Genomic DNA, 17,071 nt, shown 5'->3' with positions numbered 1-17,071 from the left:
AGGAGCGGGAGCAGGGAAGCAGCCCTGTTCCTCTGCTCCGTCCTGGCGAGACTCCCGCCTCGGGAAAGGTGGGGGAAGAGGGGGCCGGCACTTGTGTAGCCGTTCGCCAGCACAAAGCGGTGTGAGCTGGCAGCTGGGATGACGCGCTTGTTGTCGGTGCATCTTCACCCCATGGGAGAAGGAATTTGGCCAGATCGCTGCATTTCACTTGCATTTCCCTTTCCGGTGTCATGAGTTTCCTTGTGCTCAAAGGCAGGACAACTCCCATTCTGCACCACCAGCCACCCATTGCCCACCTCCCTGCCGGGCTCGGTGATCTGGCTGGGGAATAAATGCTGGTGAGGAAAGCTCCCCCTGCACTTGGGGGGTGCACACGTTACCCAGGCCACAGCTCGCAGGCGACATCCCCATTTTTTTTTTTTCCCTGAACATTTGCATGCTCCGGAGGGACAGGGAACGTTTCCACCTCACAGGTGGATCAGGGGAGACCAACCCACCCGTTTTCATGAGCTCCAGGTGCCTCCAGGTAACTGCTTCTTCTCTGGCTTGTAGAGGATTTGGGGGAATCTGCAAAAAAACAGAATGTTTATTCGTGGCTGCACCGTGGCCTGGCGGCGCCTTGCCTGGCCGCCCAAGGGGCCGTTCCTGCCCAGCCGGGACACAGTGTCACCCCTTAGGGACCAGGGTCTAGACCTTTTAAGGATGAAATCCAGTGGCTCCAAAAGCTGCACCAAAGCAGCCAGGACTCGGCACGTTTGGGTGTTAAATGGAGGCAGCAGAAGTGCTCCGGGCTGCCCCCACCGGCTGGCCGGTCCCCAGCAGCATGAAACCCCCAGGAGCTCACAGACCCCCAGTGCCCGGCTCAGCCCCTGCCCGTAGCGTTCGCGTGCATGCAGCCTCCACCAGTATGTTTATTCAGCCCTGGTATTCAGGCGAGTGCTCAGACCTTTCCGACGGAGAGGGATAGAGACACCTGAATCAAACTGAAAACCTGACACTCTCAATGCCAAGCTGGAATTTCAGAACAGTTTTATTTTATGTAAATATACAATGTCATTTCAGTCCTCATATGCATATATAAATACAACCTAATTCTTAATCTGCAGGTCAGGACCACATCTAAAATTAGACAAATAAAGCAGACTTTAGGCCTTTGACCAACACATTTACAGACACAACCTTACTATGAGTCGTAGTTGTTACTGGTATTGACTGGGTAGGGTCAGAGGCTAACAAACTAATAACTAACCTACCCTAAAATTAGTTTTATTATGTTGTATTTTTAAAAGCACATTAAGAATGATGATTTTCCTTAAGGCACAATTACTAGTTGGTCAGTTTGGAGGAATTCAGCTTCACTCACAGACAAAAGCAAGAGCAGCACTCCTCGGCACGGCCAGTGCTGCTTCTCAGCCGCAGACCCGCGAGTCCTCCACGCACTGGTGGTGTCTGTGTTAAGAGAAGCAGCATCGTAACACATCTTCTCTCTACCCTTCTCTCCCTTCTGCTTATTATGTTCTCCCAGATCAATGATTAATTGGATTTGGACCTTCTTCTCCCCCCTCCCCCCTTTTTCTTTTTTTGGCTCCTGGCACTGTCAGTCATCTATCATACACCTTAGCATCGTGTATTAATAACCAGGGGGTCACCTTGCCGCAGGCCATCTGGCACAGAGCAGCAGGAGAGGTTTTGATCCTATTACAGCTTTGCTGCCATGCAGGGAAAAAAGCACTTTATAAACACAAAACTCCAAAGCAATTCGAGCAGTCAGCTCCCCCTCACCCCTCCAAGCCAGGTTTATTATGATGCTAATACGCACCCTGTCTGCGCAGCAGACTTCACCGTATCTCAGCCTGAATATGAATTGCAGCAACTTTGATTTTTTTTTTTCCTTAAAAATGCTGATACCCATGCCCAATGATTTAATTTCATTTAGCTTTCATGTTCTTTTCTGCAATTCTGAGATGGAAAGAAATAATCTCTTAGAACATTTTAACTCTCATTTTCTTCTAGTTTCCTTAAAATAGCTACAACTTGTGCCAATAAAACAATTTTTAATTACAAGTTATTTATCTTCATGCTTATACTACTTTTTAAAACACAGTTAAATAGATATAATTAGAGCCAACTCTTCCTTTTCTATCCTAAGATATATTCTTATTATGAATCTAATGCTTATACAGACATTCGCATTTCTTCCCAGTGTTCCCAAGTGCCTTACACAAAACTTGCAATTAAGTTGAATGGTTAAACATGACATTAAATTAGGTAACATATTTAGGTAACTAAAGTCTACTTTCCTCAAAATTAAAAAATAACAAGCAAAGTAAGTAATGCAAAAGAAAACAAACTTATGTTGTAATAACAGTTTAAGCATGTAAAAGACATATAACTCAGTCACAGCTAAGTACACAGTGCATATATTCCACATGCTCATTTGCGCTAGGTTCACTAAATCAGCCACACCACAACGCGACCAGCAAAGCCTTTGCCTCACTCTGCATCATTGTAGGTTTTTATGTATGTGTTTTCTATAAATTGCTAATGGTTTCTAATGCCACTCAGGATATCTTACCCTGGTGCAGTAGAAGACTTGGTGGAAGCAGGGGGAACTATAATATATTAGAAACCCTGAATCTTCCTTCCCTATACTATGATCTAATTTATGAAGTAAGTAGAGCACAAACAAAATAAACACTTTAATAAAGTGGGATCAATGACAAATGATTACGACAAAGGTGCTGCAGGAGGGATGCAGAATATACAGCTGTGGCATTCAGTAGCAGTAATGTTCATGAAGAAACAAATGGGCTCAGCCAATGCTACGAGCCTTCTTTCTGTGTCCTGAAGCGGGAGCCGCCCTGGGTTTTGGGGGAAGATGAGAACTTTTGGACCCAGGTTGCTGGGCAACTGAGCAGCAGTGGGGATGCTTTTAAAAGGGCCTTTGTTCTTTGTGACAAAAGACAGAGGAAAAAACTGCAAGACCTCCTCAGAGGTTTCACTCCCACCCTACAAGATTTTTTTCCATGTTTAGTGAACTCCACTGATGTACTGTACAAAAACAGACTCCCAAAGAGCTGGCATCAGAGGAAAAACAGGATAGTGACATTTCTGATCCAGCTGAACATTCTGTGCAGAAACTAGATCCTCCAAACGAGGAGTAAGCTGTGAAAAAGGGGCCTGCTACTGAACACCTGTGTTAGTGATCCAGTCCATCTACTGGCTCAAGGCTGATTCCCCACAAAGCCTTTCAGTCATCTGTCAGGTCCAGCGGTTATTAATATTCAAAATGCATCTCACAACTCAGCTGAAGCGGATAATATGAAGGTGGACAAAAATGAATTTTAGCACTGATTTAATAGTTTTAGAGAATACTACAGATACTAGGTGAAATTCTGATGCTATCAAGTCCTAATTCAACATTTTGCCAACAAAATTCTCCTTGATGCTATTCAGCACGCATGTTAGAGCTCTTTACAGACTGCTTTTATAGATGGTCTCCCTCTTAAGAGGCAGAAATCATTTTCTGCTTGAGTAAGCACTATGAACTCTAAGGGTGGGTATTTTAAAAGCCCAAGAACGTATTAAGAATTGTAACTGAAGAAAGATTTTCCTCATTTAAGTCTCAGGCAAGATAACAGAAAGACGAACCCTCTCCAGCTGAAAAGTAATTTTCAGGATGATGTCAGGAGCTGTGGTTATTTGTAAGTGAGAAAGGAACAACGATAACAACAGTTACAACAACAGTGCTGCCAAGAAGGGGTCTACAAATGAGGGAACGGAAGACGGGATCTTGTTCTCTTAACTCACTGGCAGCAGGTCAGCTCCAGATTACTAAAAGTCTTGAATGCTTAAGAACTTCTTAATTTGTGGTCTTAATCCTTGTCTTAGTCAGTAGGTACCACATCCTGATCTCAACTGGCATTCACATATGCTGCTTCAGCAAACCTTTAAGGAGACTGACCATACATAGCTGACCTGACACAAAAATGCTTAGAAAATCTAAGTGATTTGGAGAACAGAGATGACAATATAACACACAATTCACTAAATTTACTGAATTATAACTTCATATTTAGTAAAATACATTTGAATTGCATAAAAGCTAGACAGTTTTAGTGTACACTTCATTAAATTAATTTAGGAAAATGCTAGGAATTCCTTATGTTATCTGTAACAAAGTTTTAACGAGCAAAAGTCAAAGTGCATGGAGGGGAAGAATAACATATCAACACAAAGAAGGAAAGAGAACAATCTCTAGCACAAGAACAACCCACAGTACAGCTAAACCTACTGGACCCTTAGTATAATTGGCTCAGTCTATTTCCAGATCACTGTCTTCGCTGTAACATGCAGATGGATTATGTATAGAAGTCAGAAGCACTAGGTCTTTTTCTGGAAGCAGACCACATTCCTGCAAAAAAGCCTCCAGGTCTACAGCAAAAAAATCTTCTCCAAGCTGGTCAGTGATTCGCACAAAATTGCCGATGAGCTCACCTGCCTTATAGATCAGCAAAGCCGGCAGAGCGTTATTAGTAAAGCGAGTGCTGGCACCAATGAGCGAACTCTTTACTCGGCAAAATTTAACTGTTGGATACTCAGCAGCCAGGCAGATCATACAGCCGTTCAGAGACTCAGTACCAGGGATATCATCTTCATAAATATGGATCATGATCAGTGTGCTCTTATGCTCTTTATCAACTGTGTCCAAAAATGCTTCCCCACTGGTAATCTCAAAAACCTGTTTAAATTGCTGCCCACTGTATAACTGCTGTCTCATCTCCTCCATTCGCTGCTTCCTGTATCGCTGTAGAAATTCCTCATCATCTTCATCATTGTGAATCATGTTATATTCTTGCAATGTCATCTAAAAAAGCATACAAAGACACATGATAAAGAGAAAAAGAAAAGATCTGCATCACTGTAGGGGTCACTTATATAATTAGAATTTAAATCAAGAGGATTAATGTGGGTCACTCATCTTTAATAAGAGCAAAGTACAACCCATGAAGACTGGAACACCCTCTATATATTACACTCCATTTTGATCCAATCACAAACCACATCCAGTGGGAACAGTGACTCCAGCCTTGGGTATTTCAGTTTCCACAGGCTGCACTAATAACGCAAGTACTCTCACTGTAATCCAGGTTAATGGTGGCTGTGTGCTTTCACTAAGCTATCAGCATTGATTTGGATACTGTGCCTGATGCAAGCCCACACTGTCAAATAGCTAGCTTGTTTTTACATCATCTTGTTCATTTAATTTCTCACCAATTAATATTTTTTTGGCAAAACAAATGCACAATATTGTCTGTAGAACTGAAGTTAACAAGATTTTATGCATTTCATATCTGTTCACCTGCTTCATTAGATATATTTGCATCACTCAAGGTACAGGACAGTGTAGCCAACTTTTGTCATCTGAAAACAAGGTACACTGTGTGCCAAACTCATAACTTCTGACTAGAACTATAAGAACTAGTTAAACAGCCCAGGTGATTAAAACCCTTCACTGTTTCCATCTATCTCTGGAGTGTAAAGTCATTCTGAGAACAAAGCTAAATTCTCAACACCCACTTACTACAAACTGAAATCAGTAAGGACTCCTGAATTCATGTTTTATGCAACCCTCAATCTGGGAGGTTGGCTGTGTAATTCTTTATTTTACTTCCAGAAGTTTGACTTATTTGATAGAGAGATAAGAGAGATCTGGGAAAAGGATTTGGACTTCTTCAGCATACTGGCTAAATCATATATTTCTTAACATGGTCAAACATGGTGTCCCTAAAATACCACCCAAATGTGAAATAATTAAACTTGACAACACCTGGCAAATAACGTACCTCTTATACTGTGTTCCCATTCACTAAAAAGAAATAATACGCATCTCCTGACAGAACAAGGATTCCCATCTACTTTGCATATGCAAATCATGAAACAAAAAATGTTAAACATTCAAGTGACATCTTTGTGCCATGTTACCTTTCCATTGATTTTTTCCTGAAGCTCCTTCTGCTTCTGCTTATCAGCCTCTTCATCCAAGTGAGATCTACATGTCATCGATAACTTTTTAATCAGTCGTTCCATTTCTCTGCGCTGCTCCTGTCGCTGTTCTGTCTCCAATTGTTTAAATCTTCGCCAATCATTGATGACTCCTTTTGGACCTGAAATTAAATATACAGGCACTTAGTACAAAAGAATAACAAAATTACATCTGCTGTTTAAAATGTCAATACTAATTTGTAAGTCATCAGTAAAACATTGGCCTCATCATAAACTTTTTTTATACTGTGCAAAATGTTGTAACAAAACAAAAAAATAGGAATAATTTGGCATTTACATGTCCTTGAACTACTATCTGTTTTCTTGTCTGTGTAAAGCTAAAGCTTATCTAACTAGGCTACTCTCATAACTGTCCCAAAGGCTATTCTAAAGATTAATATCTGTGCTCTAGAAATAGAACCACTGGCAATCAAGAATTCCCCCGTTGCTAGCATGAGTTTTCATATGAACAAAATAATATGATGGGAAACCATCTGTGAATTAAGTTTGCCTGTGCTCTTGTACAGAAATAAATTCTAGGACGTACAATAAGTGTGGTTCTTACAGATTTCACCTTGCTATTACCTTGCTGCCAGGGCCCAGTGGAAAGAGTTACTTTCTCAGGTCCTCTTTAAATATGCCAGTTAGAGTGCTATAACTCTTCCCAAGTAAAGGATGGGAACACATGCAGGCAGATTTTTCATCACTCTTAGAGAAACCATAAAATACAGAGGGCCAGTCTTTCATAAAAACTTAAGAAATGCCCTCTGGATCACACCAATGGTCCACATAGTCCAGTGTTGTGACTGTGACCGTGGCAACAGAAAATGCTGTTTTGGGAGAGCCCGGCCACCTTCTGTCAATTCCTCAAAGCCTCGCCACTTCCCGGCAGTTCCTACTCTTTCAGCACCTACATCTGCTACAATCGGACTGCTGGTGGTTAACAACTGTCTGGCTTACAGGAAAGATTTTTATAATTTATCAGCCAATGTGTCCCAGCTCCACTCACTCAGTCTGTTTAGTATGCAGAGCCTAACTGCTTCAGATGTAGAGCTGAAGTCTCTCAGAGAAGTCAAACGTTAAAATAAAGAACAGGCTTTTAAAAATAAGGTTAGACTACAGCCAAGAAATGATTAATCTCTGGCTCAAATATACATGAAAATAGAATGCTTATTACAAAAAAGGGATTATAGAAAACAACATGAATATTACAATAAATAACGTATTTTTAAAACTATTAGTTTGACCTGACAATACCTGTGTTGATGGCACTGCCATCACTGCTAAGCTCTACTTCCCCAACACTTTCAGGAAGGGTGCTCTCCCCATCTTTGTCTTCTTTCTCACTGTCTTCATCCTCACCCTCACTACTGCTGTAATAATACTGGAGCTTCTCACCAAGTAGTTTATCATCCAAAGTAGTCATTGTGTTCTAAAAAATAAATTAACAAAACAGACAATGTATCTCTTCTTCACATATGCAACAAGAGACACCATTTTAAATGTGCAATGATAGTTAGTCCTTTACTTCTTGAGAGAAGTTTTTTTAGCCGCAGAAGAACAGTTTATGGCCCGTTATCAAACACTACCGTGCGGATGGTCAATTTTTTTGTGAATTAGTTTAGCTGTACTTTCAAATGTATTTAGGTTAACAAGTTTTATGAATAAAATTCTGCTTTAAGGCTCACTACTAAAAAATTTACCATCATAAAAGCTGTTTCTGCACTAAAATATACTTTAATATACATGTAAATATTTTTTCCACTGGGAATGAGTTTTCCAAACCACGATTCAGAAGCCTCACCAGTCTCCCTCACACTGCTCTGCTAGGCTGACTTCCCCAGTTAGGTATATGTTTCAGTTTCCAGTATTATTTACATTATTTTAACAATAATCAATATAATCAATTAAATTAAAATGTTCTGACCTTGATTCCTTTCTAGTCTTTCAGAAACAAACTTCTAACAAAACCTGGAAGAAAAAATTTCAGATTATATTCAATTTCAAAATCGTCAGAGGATCTCACAAAAACTTTTGCGAAAACTCTGTTTGCACATTTTAAAAATAGAACGTATGCAAGGGAAAAAAGTTAAAAGAAAATGTAGCTGTGCTTGCTGTTTTTAATAAAAAAGGTTATTCTCAAACACAGAAAACACACTTTTAAATATTGAGACAGTATGTGAATGCTTAGTGCAGACACTGCTACAATTTCATGAATATCACCTTCAGGCTAAGAAATAATACATGAAAAGAAAGAACTTTATGTCTTTCTTCTTTTCACCTGTCCACTGACTACATCAGTCATCTTCACAGAAATCAACAGTATTTGTACGGACAACACTGCAAGTTAGACACTGACACACCGATAAAGCAATCACAACTGTCCTCAAAACGCTCGCTTCTCCTGAGCTAGATATTTTCCTTATTCAAGCATCTTCTGCGAAGCAGAAATTAAGAGCAGCGGAACGCATGCTCTGCGGGTATTGACAGCATCAGCACTTACAGACTTCAGAAGCCTCTCGCATCACCAGGGCGGAAACGTCAAATGTTTCCCAGCGATGAAAAGCCGAACGACCGCAGAGGCCCTTAAAAGAGTTCGGGGATCTCTCTCCGCCGGCTCCTTCACCGCAATCCTCCGAAGAGCTGCTGCTGCCCAGGCCTTATCCTGACGGGGTTGTTAAACGCGTGAGAATTACTCTTCCTTCTCGGGCTGCAGAAAAGAGCGCCGCTAAGGTCGGATATGTGGCTCTTGACCTGCAATCCATAAACTACCTCTAAAGGGTCCAGAAAAATTTATTGAAAAAAAAAGGGAAAAAAAAGGGAAAAAAAAGGGAAAAAAAAAGGGAAAAAAAAGGGAAAAAAAAGGGAAAAAAAGGAAAAAAAAGGAAAAAAAAGGAAAAAAAAAAGAAAAAGGCTGTCAGCTGGCTCGGGCTCGCACTTAGCCCCGCAGGAGCCCGCAAGCCCAGCGGCCCCCCCTGACGCGCACTTCACAGAGGCACACGGAGGGCCGCGAGGGTAAAGCCGGGCTTTCCGTTTCCCTGCCAACCATTAGCAAGAGCGAAAAGCTGATTACTCGGACTAACGAGGAGGCGGCCAGGCGCGGCCTCCAACCCCGCGCGGCGCGGCCGGGCCCCCTGCGGGCGGAGCCGGGCCGCGGCGCTGAGGCGTTTCCCGGCGTTGCCCGGCCTGTTCCCCCCCCACCCCCCCCCACAGTCCGGCCCCGCGGGCAGGGCCGCCGCGGCCGGTTGCGGCTCCCCCCCCCCCCCCCCCGGCCCCGCTACTCACCCGCTCGCCGCCGCCTTCCGGGGAGCCGCGGCCGCCGCGCAGGGCAGGGCGGGAAGGGAGGCGAGCGGAGGGGAGGGCGCAACCCGCGGGAAGCTCCCGCCCCCGCCCCCCCCCCCCCACCGTCGCGAAATGGCGCCGGCCGCGGGCGCCACCACGCGGCGCTGCGGGCCCGACCACAGGAGGGAGGGAGGGGGGGGCGCGTGTGTAGCCCCCCCCCACCACTGAACCAACCCAGCCTCGCTGCTACCCCTCCCCCCCCCAGCCCCGCGAATGGTTCCCCCCGGCAGCTGTTGGCGGCGGAGAGGGTCGAACGCACCACAGGCAGTTAAGGTGGACAAATAATTTTATTCGTGCATGCAAATACATGTCAAATACTGCAAACTTCGTCCATCAATTCTCTCAAACACTGAAAAACCATGATGCTCTACTCTGTGACCAGCCAAAAAAGCTAATACCTCTTCACTTCAGTGCTACAGCAAACACACACAGTATTCACCCGCGCGGCGGCGTCGCCACACGGCGCCCGCCCCGGCCCGGCCGCCTACGTCTAACACAAAGGGAAACATCACGACTTGGGAATCCAAAAACCGAAATAAACGGAATAGAATTTATTCCCCCATATATTCCCCCCCTTTCATTTTACAGATTTTTTTTTTTAAATTATAGTTTTAAATAGAAGCTGAGAATGCGCCATAAAAATGAGCATTAAATCCATCGTAGCGATGGTGCCTGCTTTATACATGATGGGTGTACACCATCTTTTATTTCATTTACATTTCAATCGAACAATAGATTTGCAAAGAAAATGTCTAATACAGACGTAAAAATATTCACACTAGAGCTTCACAATCGGTTGTACAATTGACAAACAGGCCTCTTTTCCCAAACTTTCCAGCTAAGCAAATTTATAAAATGTAATCAATGCAACAAGAAAAAAAAATTTTTTTTCTTTAAAACTTCCAGGGAAAAGAATACGCAGTAAACAGTATAAATGCGGACAGCAGATGCTGCAAGCTAACCACAATACTTCTGAGTGGCTGTACAGTGGGTATGTGCAGTACAAATAAAAGCCACATGTGTTGTATCACAACTACCGTAAAATGTACTTGTTTGCCCAGCTAAGAAAATGCATGCATTTCCATGCCTTGGATTAACTGAGATCTACTCTGGAGAAATTGATGGGCTATGTGCAAATGACCTTGGCTTTTGGCAGTAATAAATGCAGCCAGGCTCTGTTTTATTTCAACTTTTACAGCAGACTCTTGATTAAAAGCTTCCATAAATGTTTTTCCCTCAAATAACGGGGTATAGTTTTATCTTTGTGTATGGGGAATTTTGATCCTTCGGATTCATTTTAGCTCATCAATACTTTTTTTTTTTCTTCTTCTTTCTTTGTTGTGCTCCCTTGCCAGCAAAGAGATACACGGTGATGACTACTGCCAAAGTCAGCTGTTCATTTATACTGGAAAAATTGGGTCATTTAAAAAGCACATTTATTGTGTTCTGCTTGCAGAAGAGGTCCCTCAATAAGAGGGAATTTCCTAACAAAAGGGATTAAACTACAACAAAGAATGGATTTTTACATATACTATAGATAAATTCAATCATTTCTCATTTTGTTACACTCTCAAATTCAACATCTTCCTTTAGTAACAGTCTAATAATAATGAAAAATCTGTTCACAAATATGATCAAGGAGCTGCTGGCATACAGTGTTTATGTACAGCAACAGGTACAACTTGACAACTTGTGCTTTAAAAAAAAGCAAACAAAAACAATGTTTGGAACTATTCTGAGTTTAGATAAAAGTTATTTTTAAGCATTCCTTCCTCAGCTCTTTCTGACCACTGTGCATTATTTATTTTGTACCTCATCCAGCCTAGTACACTATTATACAAGAACAGCATTCAGCTCTTGAGTACAGGATAAATTAAAATTTCAATTGTGTTATCAAAGCACTAAAACCTTCCAAATTAGACTTCTACAAAGAGCAATTAAGAGCTTATTTAACACAATCAGCTGCATACAACTGCCTTTCTTATTAAGTGTCAAACTTTAGTGTCCCTGTACTAGACTACCAAGAACCAATGCCAGTTTGCTTTGCAAAGAGTCTAACCTTTCCTTTGAAGGGTCTAGTATACATTCTACAATGCAAAATCTGCATAAACACTAAGATTCATTTCTTGTCACCTGTTTACAGGAACGAAATATCAGTAGCAGGGCAATCACTCTGCTATAAATTATATGTTAAGAATGTACAGATAGTTACTTTCTCACACAAGCATTCTCCCAGCACAAGCATTAGTCTCTATTAAGACCTATGTGGGAAATGAGGCAAAACAAGGAATGAATCCAGGTAGTGAGGCAACACGATTAACTTAGATACTAATAATTCCTGTATCTCTTGCATGTGAAATCCCTGCTGTACCCCTAGTGGGGGAAAAAATAAAAATAAAAACAAACAATCCAAAATGCTTGTCCGAGCAAAGCTAAAGAGCCAATCTCTTCTCCCCAATCTGCTATGGGCCTTTTTCTGACAGCAAAGTAAGTTAGGCCAAAAATCACTGGGAATCACTGCTATTATGCATGAAGATTAGTCACTATGTCAGTGTCAGAAAATAAGCCCTTCCATAGCCCAAAGGCACCTGATTTGCAACTAGACAAATGAATACATACTTGTTTGTTTAGGGTCAAGGGATGAAACTTCAAAGAAAGCCAGAACTAGGTTCCCACCTGTAGCTTCTACTCGTTAGGGCACTGGAGGGCATAGTTTCATGGCAAAAATCACACAATCAGTGTTAAAACTGTAAGACAAAGCTGGCATGCTATTAAAACCCCCAAATAATTCTTTTGCCTGTCATTCTATATATTAAAAATTCAACAACAACAAAAAAACCTAGCCTCATCTAAGAGCCAACTTTCCATATGAAGTGTATGGTCATCCTAGAGAACTGTTATATCATGGGACCTCCTGCTGCAGACAAGAGTATATAAATACATTTGTTCTTAAATATGCCAGTAAGGTTGGCAGGAATATGTTAGGCTTATGTAATTTCACTGGACAAACAGGCAAATGTGTGTAAGCAGCTTATCCCAATCCCCCTCCAGCAGAGCACAACCAAGTTTTTAAAATTGCAATTTTAAAATTAAAAAGTTAAGGTAAATACACAATCAATTTATGTAGTATATATTCACCCTCAGATCATGCTGAAGATGTTCTGTGGAGTTCTGGTGCACAGAGGGCTCTTTCCCTGAGGGCAAATAAGGACTTCTCAAACCTTTATATTTTCTCTATTTTTGTAACAAAATAGCAATTTAAAATTTAAAAATCTTTTTAAAAAAATTACATCACCTTCAACATGGAAGATCTCACTGTTTTAAATATCCATGAAAGAGACATACTTGTTTGCATATCTGTTTTGGAATTACATTGTACAGCAAATAATATCATCTCAGAAGCATTTCAAAAGTAATATAAATTCATATTTACAGAATGGTCTAGGTATAAAATATACAACGATCATATTTAGGTCTAACATTCTAAGTTAAAGTTAACATCAACAGGAAATAAGTTAAGGTGACACAGGTGGTCTGGTTCTTGGATCCATTCACTTTGAGTTGCAAGTGAAACAACATACCAGTCTAATCCTAGCTATGAGGTGGCACTGGCTATCTAGGAAGGTACAGCAACAGCCAAAGGAAACTAAGAAAAGACTACTTGACTGTTCTTCTACATACATTCCTTTACATTTGAGTATTAAATAGATGTGTAAGATCTTCCATACTGACACCAGAATATCAAAACTAACCCTTGGATTTTCAGGTATATTTACAACATAATTATTTCATGGACAGGTTTCATTAGGAGAGATATCAAACACCAATATTTACTTAGTCTAATCAGTAACCCTCAGGGAAATGCCAACCCCCACCCCCCAGAAACGTGCACAAAACAGTTATCAAAATCTTACCCGACCACATAGCTGTGATTTTGTAAAATAACAACTCAGACGACCAGTAACATGATCCTCTTTAAGCATTTTGCTAGCAGGAAAAGCCCTTACATGCAGTACACCTGGTGAAAGATCAGCTTGGCTTAAAATATTCCAGTACAATTTTCAGAGTAAACAACTTCACAGAAGTTAATAAAAACATAAAAAAATGTAAAACTTGTCACAAAGAAAAGGAATAGGACAAAAAAAGAAGATAGAAATCATCAGGAGGGAGAATCCTGCTTTCTTTTCCAAAAAAAAGTGGATTTTTAAGCTTCCTAAAAAATATGCCCAGGGCTCTAGTTTGTGTATATTTAGGAAAACCTATTTTTCGTTGACATGTCTAATATGATTTTCAGTCACATCTTACCAGGGCATAAATTCATACACTTTTCAATACTCTGAAGGTCAGATAATGCTATATTATTGTATTTTCAAGGTCTTTGAAAATAAGTTGCCATTGAACAAGCAAAATTAAACCTGAATACAAAATTATTTTAAACAACATTTAACAAAGGTAATACAACTGCCTTAGATTTCCAATATTTAGTTTAAATTAAAAACAAAACAGTACAAAAAACAGCAATACCATCTTGTTAGTCAGTGCAAACACTACATACAGGGTTTTTCAAAGGAAAGCCAAGAGCACCTGATACTTTTTGCCAAGTCATCTGGATTCTATAATCTGCAAGTTGAGAACTGTTAATAAAAAAAACCCAAAATTGCTGTTACATTAGTGCATAACCTCTCAAAATGGTTGAAAGTTGTTTCATGTCTAACTTGGGGAAATCAATACCTAGTACATTAGCTGGAGGACTTAGGCACTTGGTTTACTTTTAATAACTTTACTTTGACAAGTAGCCTGTGTATATATGTATATCGACAGTACTAAAGCAGAAATTGGGGGAAAATATGGAAATAAAAAGCCGCAGCAAAGCACTGCACCACAGACCTGCAAATAACGCAGCAGTGCAAAGCTAATGGTGTGTTAACCCTGTAAAAGTCTCAAGTCCAAATCCCCACCTCTCAGTCTTCAAACAGGAAACAATACTCCATGCAAAGTTCCACAACTAAAGAAAAAGCAGCTGCAACAAGACACAAGTTCCTCTCTCATGAAACAAAATAGAGACAAATAAGTTAGTTTTCCTTTCACTAGATGTATCATTGTAGGATCCTGCTAGTTTAAATAACTGAGTTGTTAGTTTTCTACAGAAGCCATTTTAAACAAGAATGGCTCAGATACCGCACTGGATTGCTACAAACTCATAAAAAGCTGCTTTAAGCTTAAGTAAAACAATGTCCAAATTCCATTCGTTTGTGGAAAGTGAACGCCTTACCCTAGTAAAGTAAGTTTTTTTTTTTTCTTCAGAATGCTAATGCGAGAGGGGCTTGAAGTATCAAAGAGTCCACAGGAAATGCATGACCCCAATATTATTTTTTTAAAAAAAATATACATTATATAATATATATTATATATATAAAAAGCTAGTGTAAATGCTTCCATGGTGTGGTCACAAGCTGGAAAGATGAATGCCTTTCAGCTGTTAACCATCCTGCCATTTGCAACAGGCTTTAAAAAGTCATTTTTATCCTCGGACATAATGTGAGCAGTTTTCAGAATGAGGCTGCCAACACTGACTGATGTGCTGATGGGCAGGCAGCTTGCATTGCTAACAGATGTGATCGGCTGACTGAAGCAAGAAGTTACGGGCAGGATTGTTTTCTGCTCCTCCCTGAGGAGAAAAATAAGTTACACAAATATTAAACAAGTACATGCATAAGTATCTGGAACTGAATCATGTGCATTAAATAAACATGACAAACTAGTTTTTAGTAATAGGCAAAACATTACTATGGAAGGGTATGTTCAAGACATTAAATGCGGTCTGCCCAATTTTCAAAGGCTGCATTATATGCTAATAGCTATAAAATACATAAACCTAAAATAGTGTATTTTTCAAAATTACCTCTCTATGGAGATCTGTGCAAATAGTCTGACATTTAACCTTTTGAAACTTTCCTTAATTTTCTATAACTATAAAAATACTTTGGCATTTTTTGTTTACTGAATATGCGAAAAGTATTTAACAGCTGTGACATGTTTCAGTATACATTAGATTACAACAATGCATATGAAAAATGATATGGTCCTGCCACTTTCATGTTTATGAACTAATTCTATTTCTTAACAGTTTCTTCTCACTTCATCACGTACACACAATGAAGAGGTCTAATCCAAATCTGAGTAGGTACGCAGTTCATCCTTAAACAATCATGTTTCAACTATTCTGATGCTGCTGTTTTGTCTAACACTGGCAGACACTGCTGTTTTGTCTAACACTCACAGAATCACAAGGTCTTCACCTAAACTTTGTCTCTTCTGTTCCATAGATTCTTTCTGGTGCTGCTTTAGCGGATGCCCGTTCTCTACAGTTGTTCCATTGAGCAGCTGATCCTCTTGAGAACTAATACCTAGCTGTATATCCAGAATCTCCTACAGGAGAAAAGGAGGAAAGTCCATCAATACTGTCACTACCAGCTTTAGATTTTCCCACTATGTTTCACTACATAAAACTGATGGAAACAGAAGTCTTCTTTTCATAAGACTCCTCAGTTATTTTTAATTTCATACCACTGGAATGTATCACATTTTACTACAAAAATGCTCCTCACATTTCACTTTTGCCTATCGTATTATCACAGATATCTTAAGTTAAATTTTTAAAGTAATCTGATATAAATTATGAATTCCCAACAGGACTGAAATTCAGCTGGAACTTTTTCAAGAAGCTCCCTAGCTGCATATATGCCACCCTCATCAGGCATTTCAGAAGTGCTTTGAACATCTCCAGCTTTTGCAACTCTAAAGATAAGGAGAGACAGATTCCGGAAGAAATCATAAATCATATCTAAATTTCATGCTGACCAACTGTTTGAAGGTCCAGAGAATCCCAGGAGCTTAGGCACCCTGTTCTGTTTCTGTGTTACAATTTGAGGGACACACAATAATTTGGGTGAGAGGCAGGGAACACAGCTTCCAAATTCCCTCACAGTCCTTTTCAAATAAACAGCATCAAAAAAGGGAACACAATTATTAGAAGATGGCAGTGAAAGACAACATTAGTATACAGGTCAGTGGAGGGGGAAAAAAGAAAACGGTTTATAAGGTAAGATACTAAGGAGGCAATAGAGTCAGTGCAAACTGTTTCAAAAATTAGGAGTAGAAAGAAGGACCAAAGATGAAGATGTCCCCCCTCCAATGTAGTGACAAATCACAGGTATTCATACTACAGTACTGCAGCACATACCACAAGCAGAGCAAACAAAAGCATAGAAGCCAGTACTAGAATGTATTATACAATGTGTTCAAGATAAGAACCTTCATTTCTTTTAAGTGTACATTGTTTTTTTGTTGTTGTTGTTGTTTTAAAAACAGACAATTGATCCTCAGGCCTGGGATGAACACCAGAATGTTTTATGACTGCACAGCAAAGCAGGAAATAACAGATGAAACTGGAGCAGAGAGAGTTACAAACAACAAAATATGAAGTAATAGTGAAAACAAAAGAATAGTGGATTACAATAATTTAGATGACTTGACTATTAATCAAGTGAATGCAAAATTTAATTATATGATCACATTTAAATGTGAATTTCAGTGTAAAACATTCTTAAACTATAGTTTCAACACTGGGGGGGTGGGACGGAGGGGAAGATTCCCCCCGCCACACAGACATTATTTAATGGTA

At 40.1% G+C, this 17,071-nt stretch overlaps 2 protein-coding genes across 17 annotated transcripts in view; both read right to left on the bottom strand.

Annotated features, from left to right (window-relative positions):
• Positions 1–1,012: 1,012 nt before the first annotated feature.
• PDCL (phosducin like) lies at positions 1,013–9,398 on the bottom strand. Of its 3 annotated transcripts, none has more exons than XM_067309311.1 (6): positions 9,331–9,398; positions 8,549–8,819; positions 7,973–8,016; positions 7,303–7,477; positions 5,986–6,167; positions 1,013–4,867 (listed from the first exon to the last, which is right to left on the bottom strand). In XM_067309311.1, the coding sequence occupies exons 4-6, from the start codon at positions 7,469–7,471 to the stop codon at positions 4,316–4,318; spliced, it is 903 nt and encodes a 300-aa protein (XP_067165412.1). In that variant the 5' UTR covers positions 7,472–7,477; positions 7,973–8,016; positions 8,549–8,819; positions 9,331–9,398; the 3' UTR covers positions 1,013–4,315. The 3 variants fall into 3 exon arrangements, with proteins under 3 accessions (XP_067165412.1, XP_067165413.1, XP_067165414.1); XM_067309312.1 differs by having other exon boundaries at positions 8,549–8,755; positions 9,331–9,367; XM_067309313.1 differs by lacking the exon at positions 7,973–8,016.
• Positions 9,399–9,655: 257 nt separating this feature from the next.
• The window catches only part of RC3H2 (ring finger and CCCH-type domains 2), a 31,499-nt gene continuing 24,083 nt past the window's right edge, over positions 9,656–17,071 (bottom strand). For 13 of the 14 annotated variants that reach the window (XM_067309211.1, XM_067309207.1, XM_067309210.1 and 10 more), the window contains 2 exons: positions 15,668–15,816; positions 9,656–15,055 (listed from right to left, as the gene is read on the bottom strand). In XM_067309211.1, coding sequence (XP_067165312.1) covers positions 14,860–15,055; positions 15,668–15,816 — 345 coding nt within the window. In that variant the 3' untranslated portion in view covers positions 9,656–14,859. The remainder of the gene's footprint in view (positions 15,056–15,667; positions 15,817–17,071) is intronic. The other variant, XM_067309216.1, reaches the window with a different exon arrangement.

The sequence above is a fragment of the Apteryx mantelli genome, chromosome 21 (genome assembly GCF_036417845.1).
Source record: "Apteryx mantelli isolate bAptMan1 chromosome 21, bAptMan1.hap1, whole genome shotgun sequence".
NCBI classification, from domain to species: domain Eukaryota; kingdom Metazoa; phylum Chordata; class Aves; order Apterygiformes; family Apterygidae; genus Apteryx; species Apteryx mantelli.
The sequence above is the reverse complement of the archived record's forward strand: the minus strand, read 5'-3'. Positions and strand labels throughout refer to the sequence as shown.

Coding starts and splice junctions, on each gene's coding strand:
- PDCL (XM_067309311.1), bottom strand. CDS start 7,471: ATGACTACTTTGGATGATAAACTACTTGGTGAGAAGCTCCAGTATTAT. Junction 6,168..7,302: donor TGGCAGTGCCATCAACACAG/GTATTGTCAGGT, acceptor ATTTAATTTCAG/GTCCAAAAGGAGTCATCAAT. Junction 4,868..5,985: donor AGGAAAAAATCAATGGAAAG/GTAACATGGCAC, acceptor ATGCTTTTTTAG/ATGACATTGCAAGAATATAA.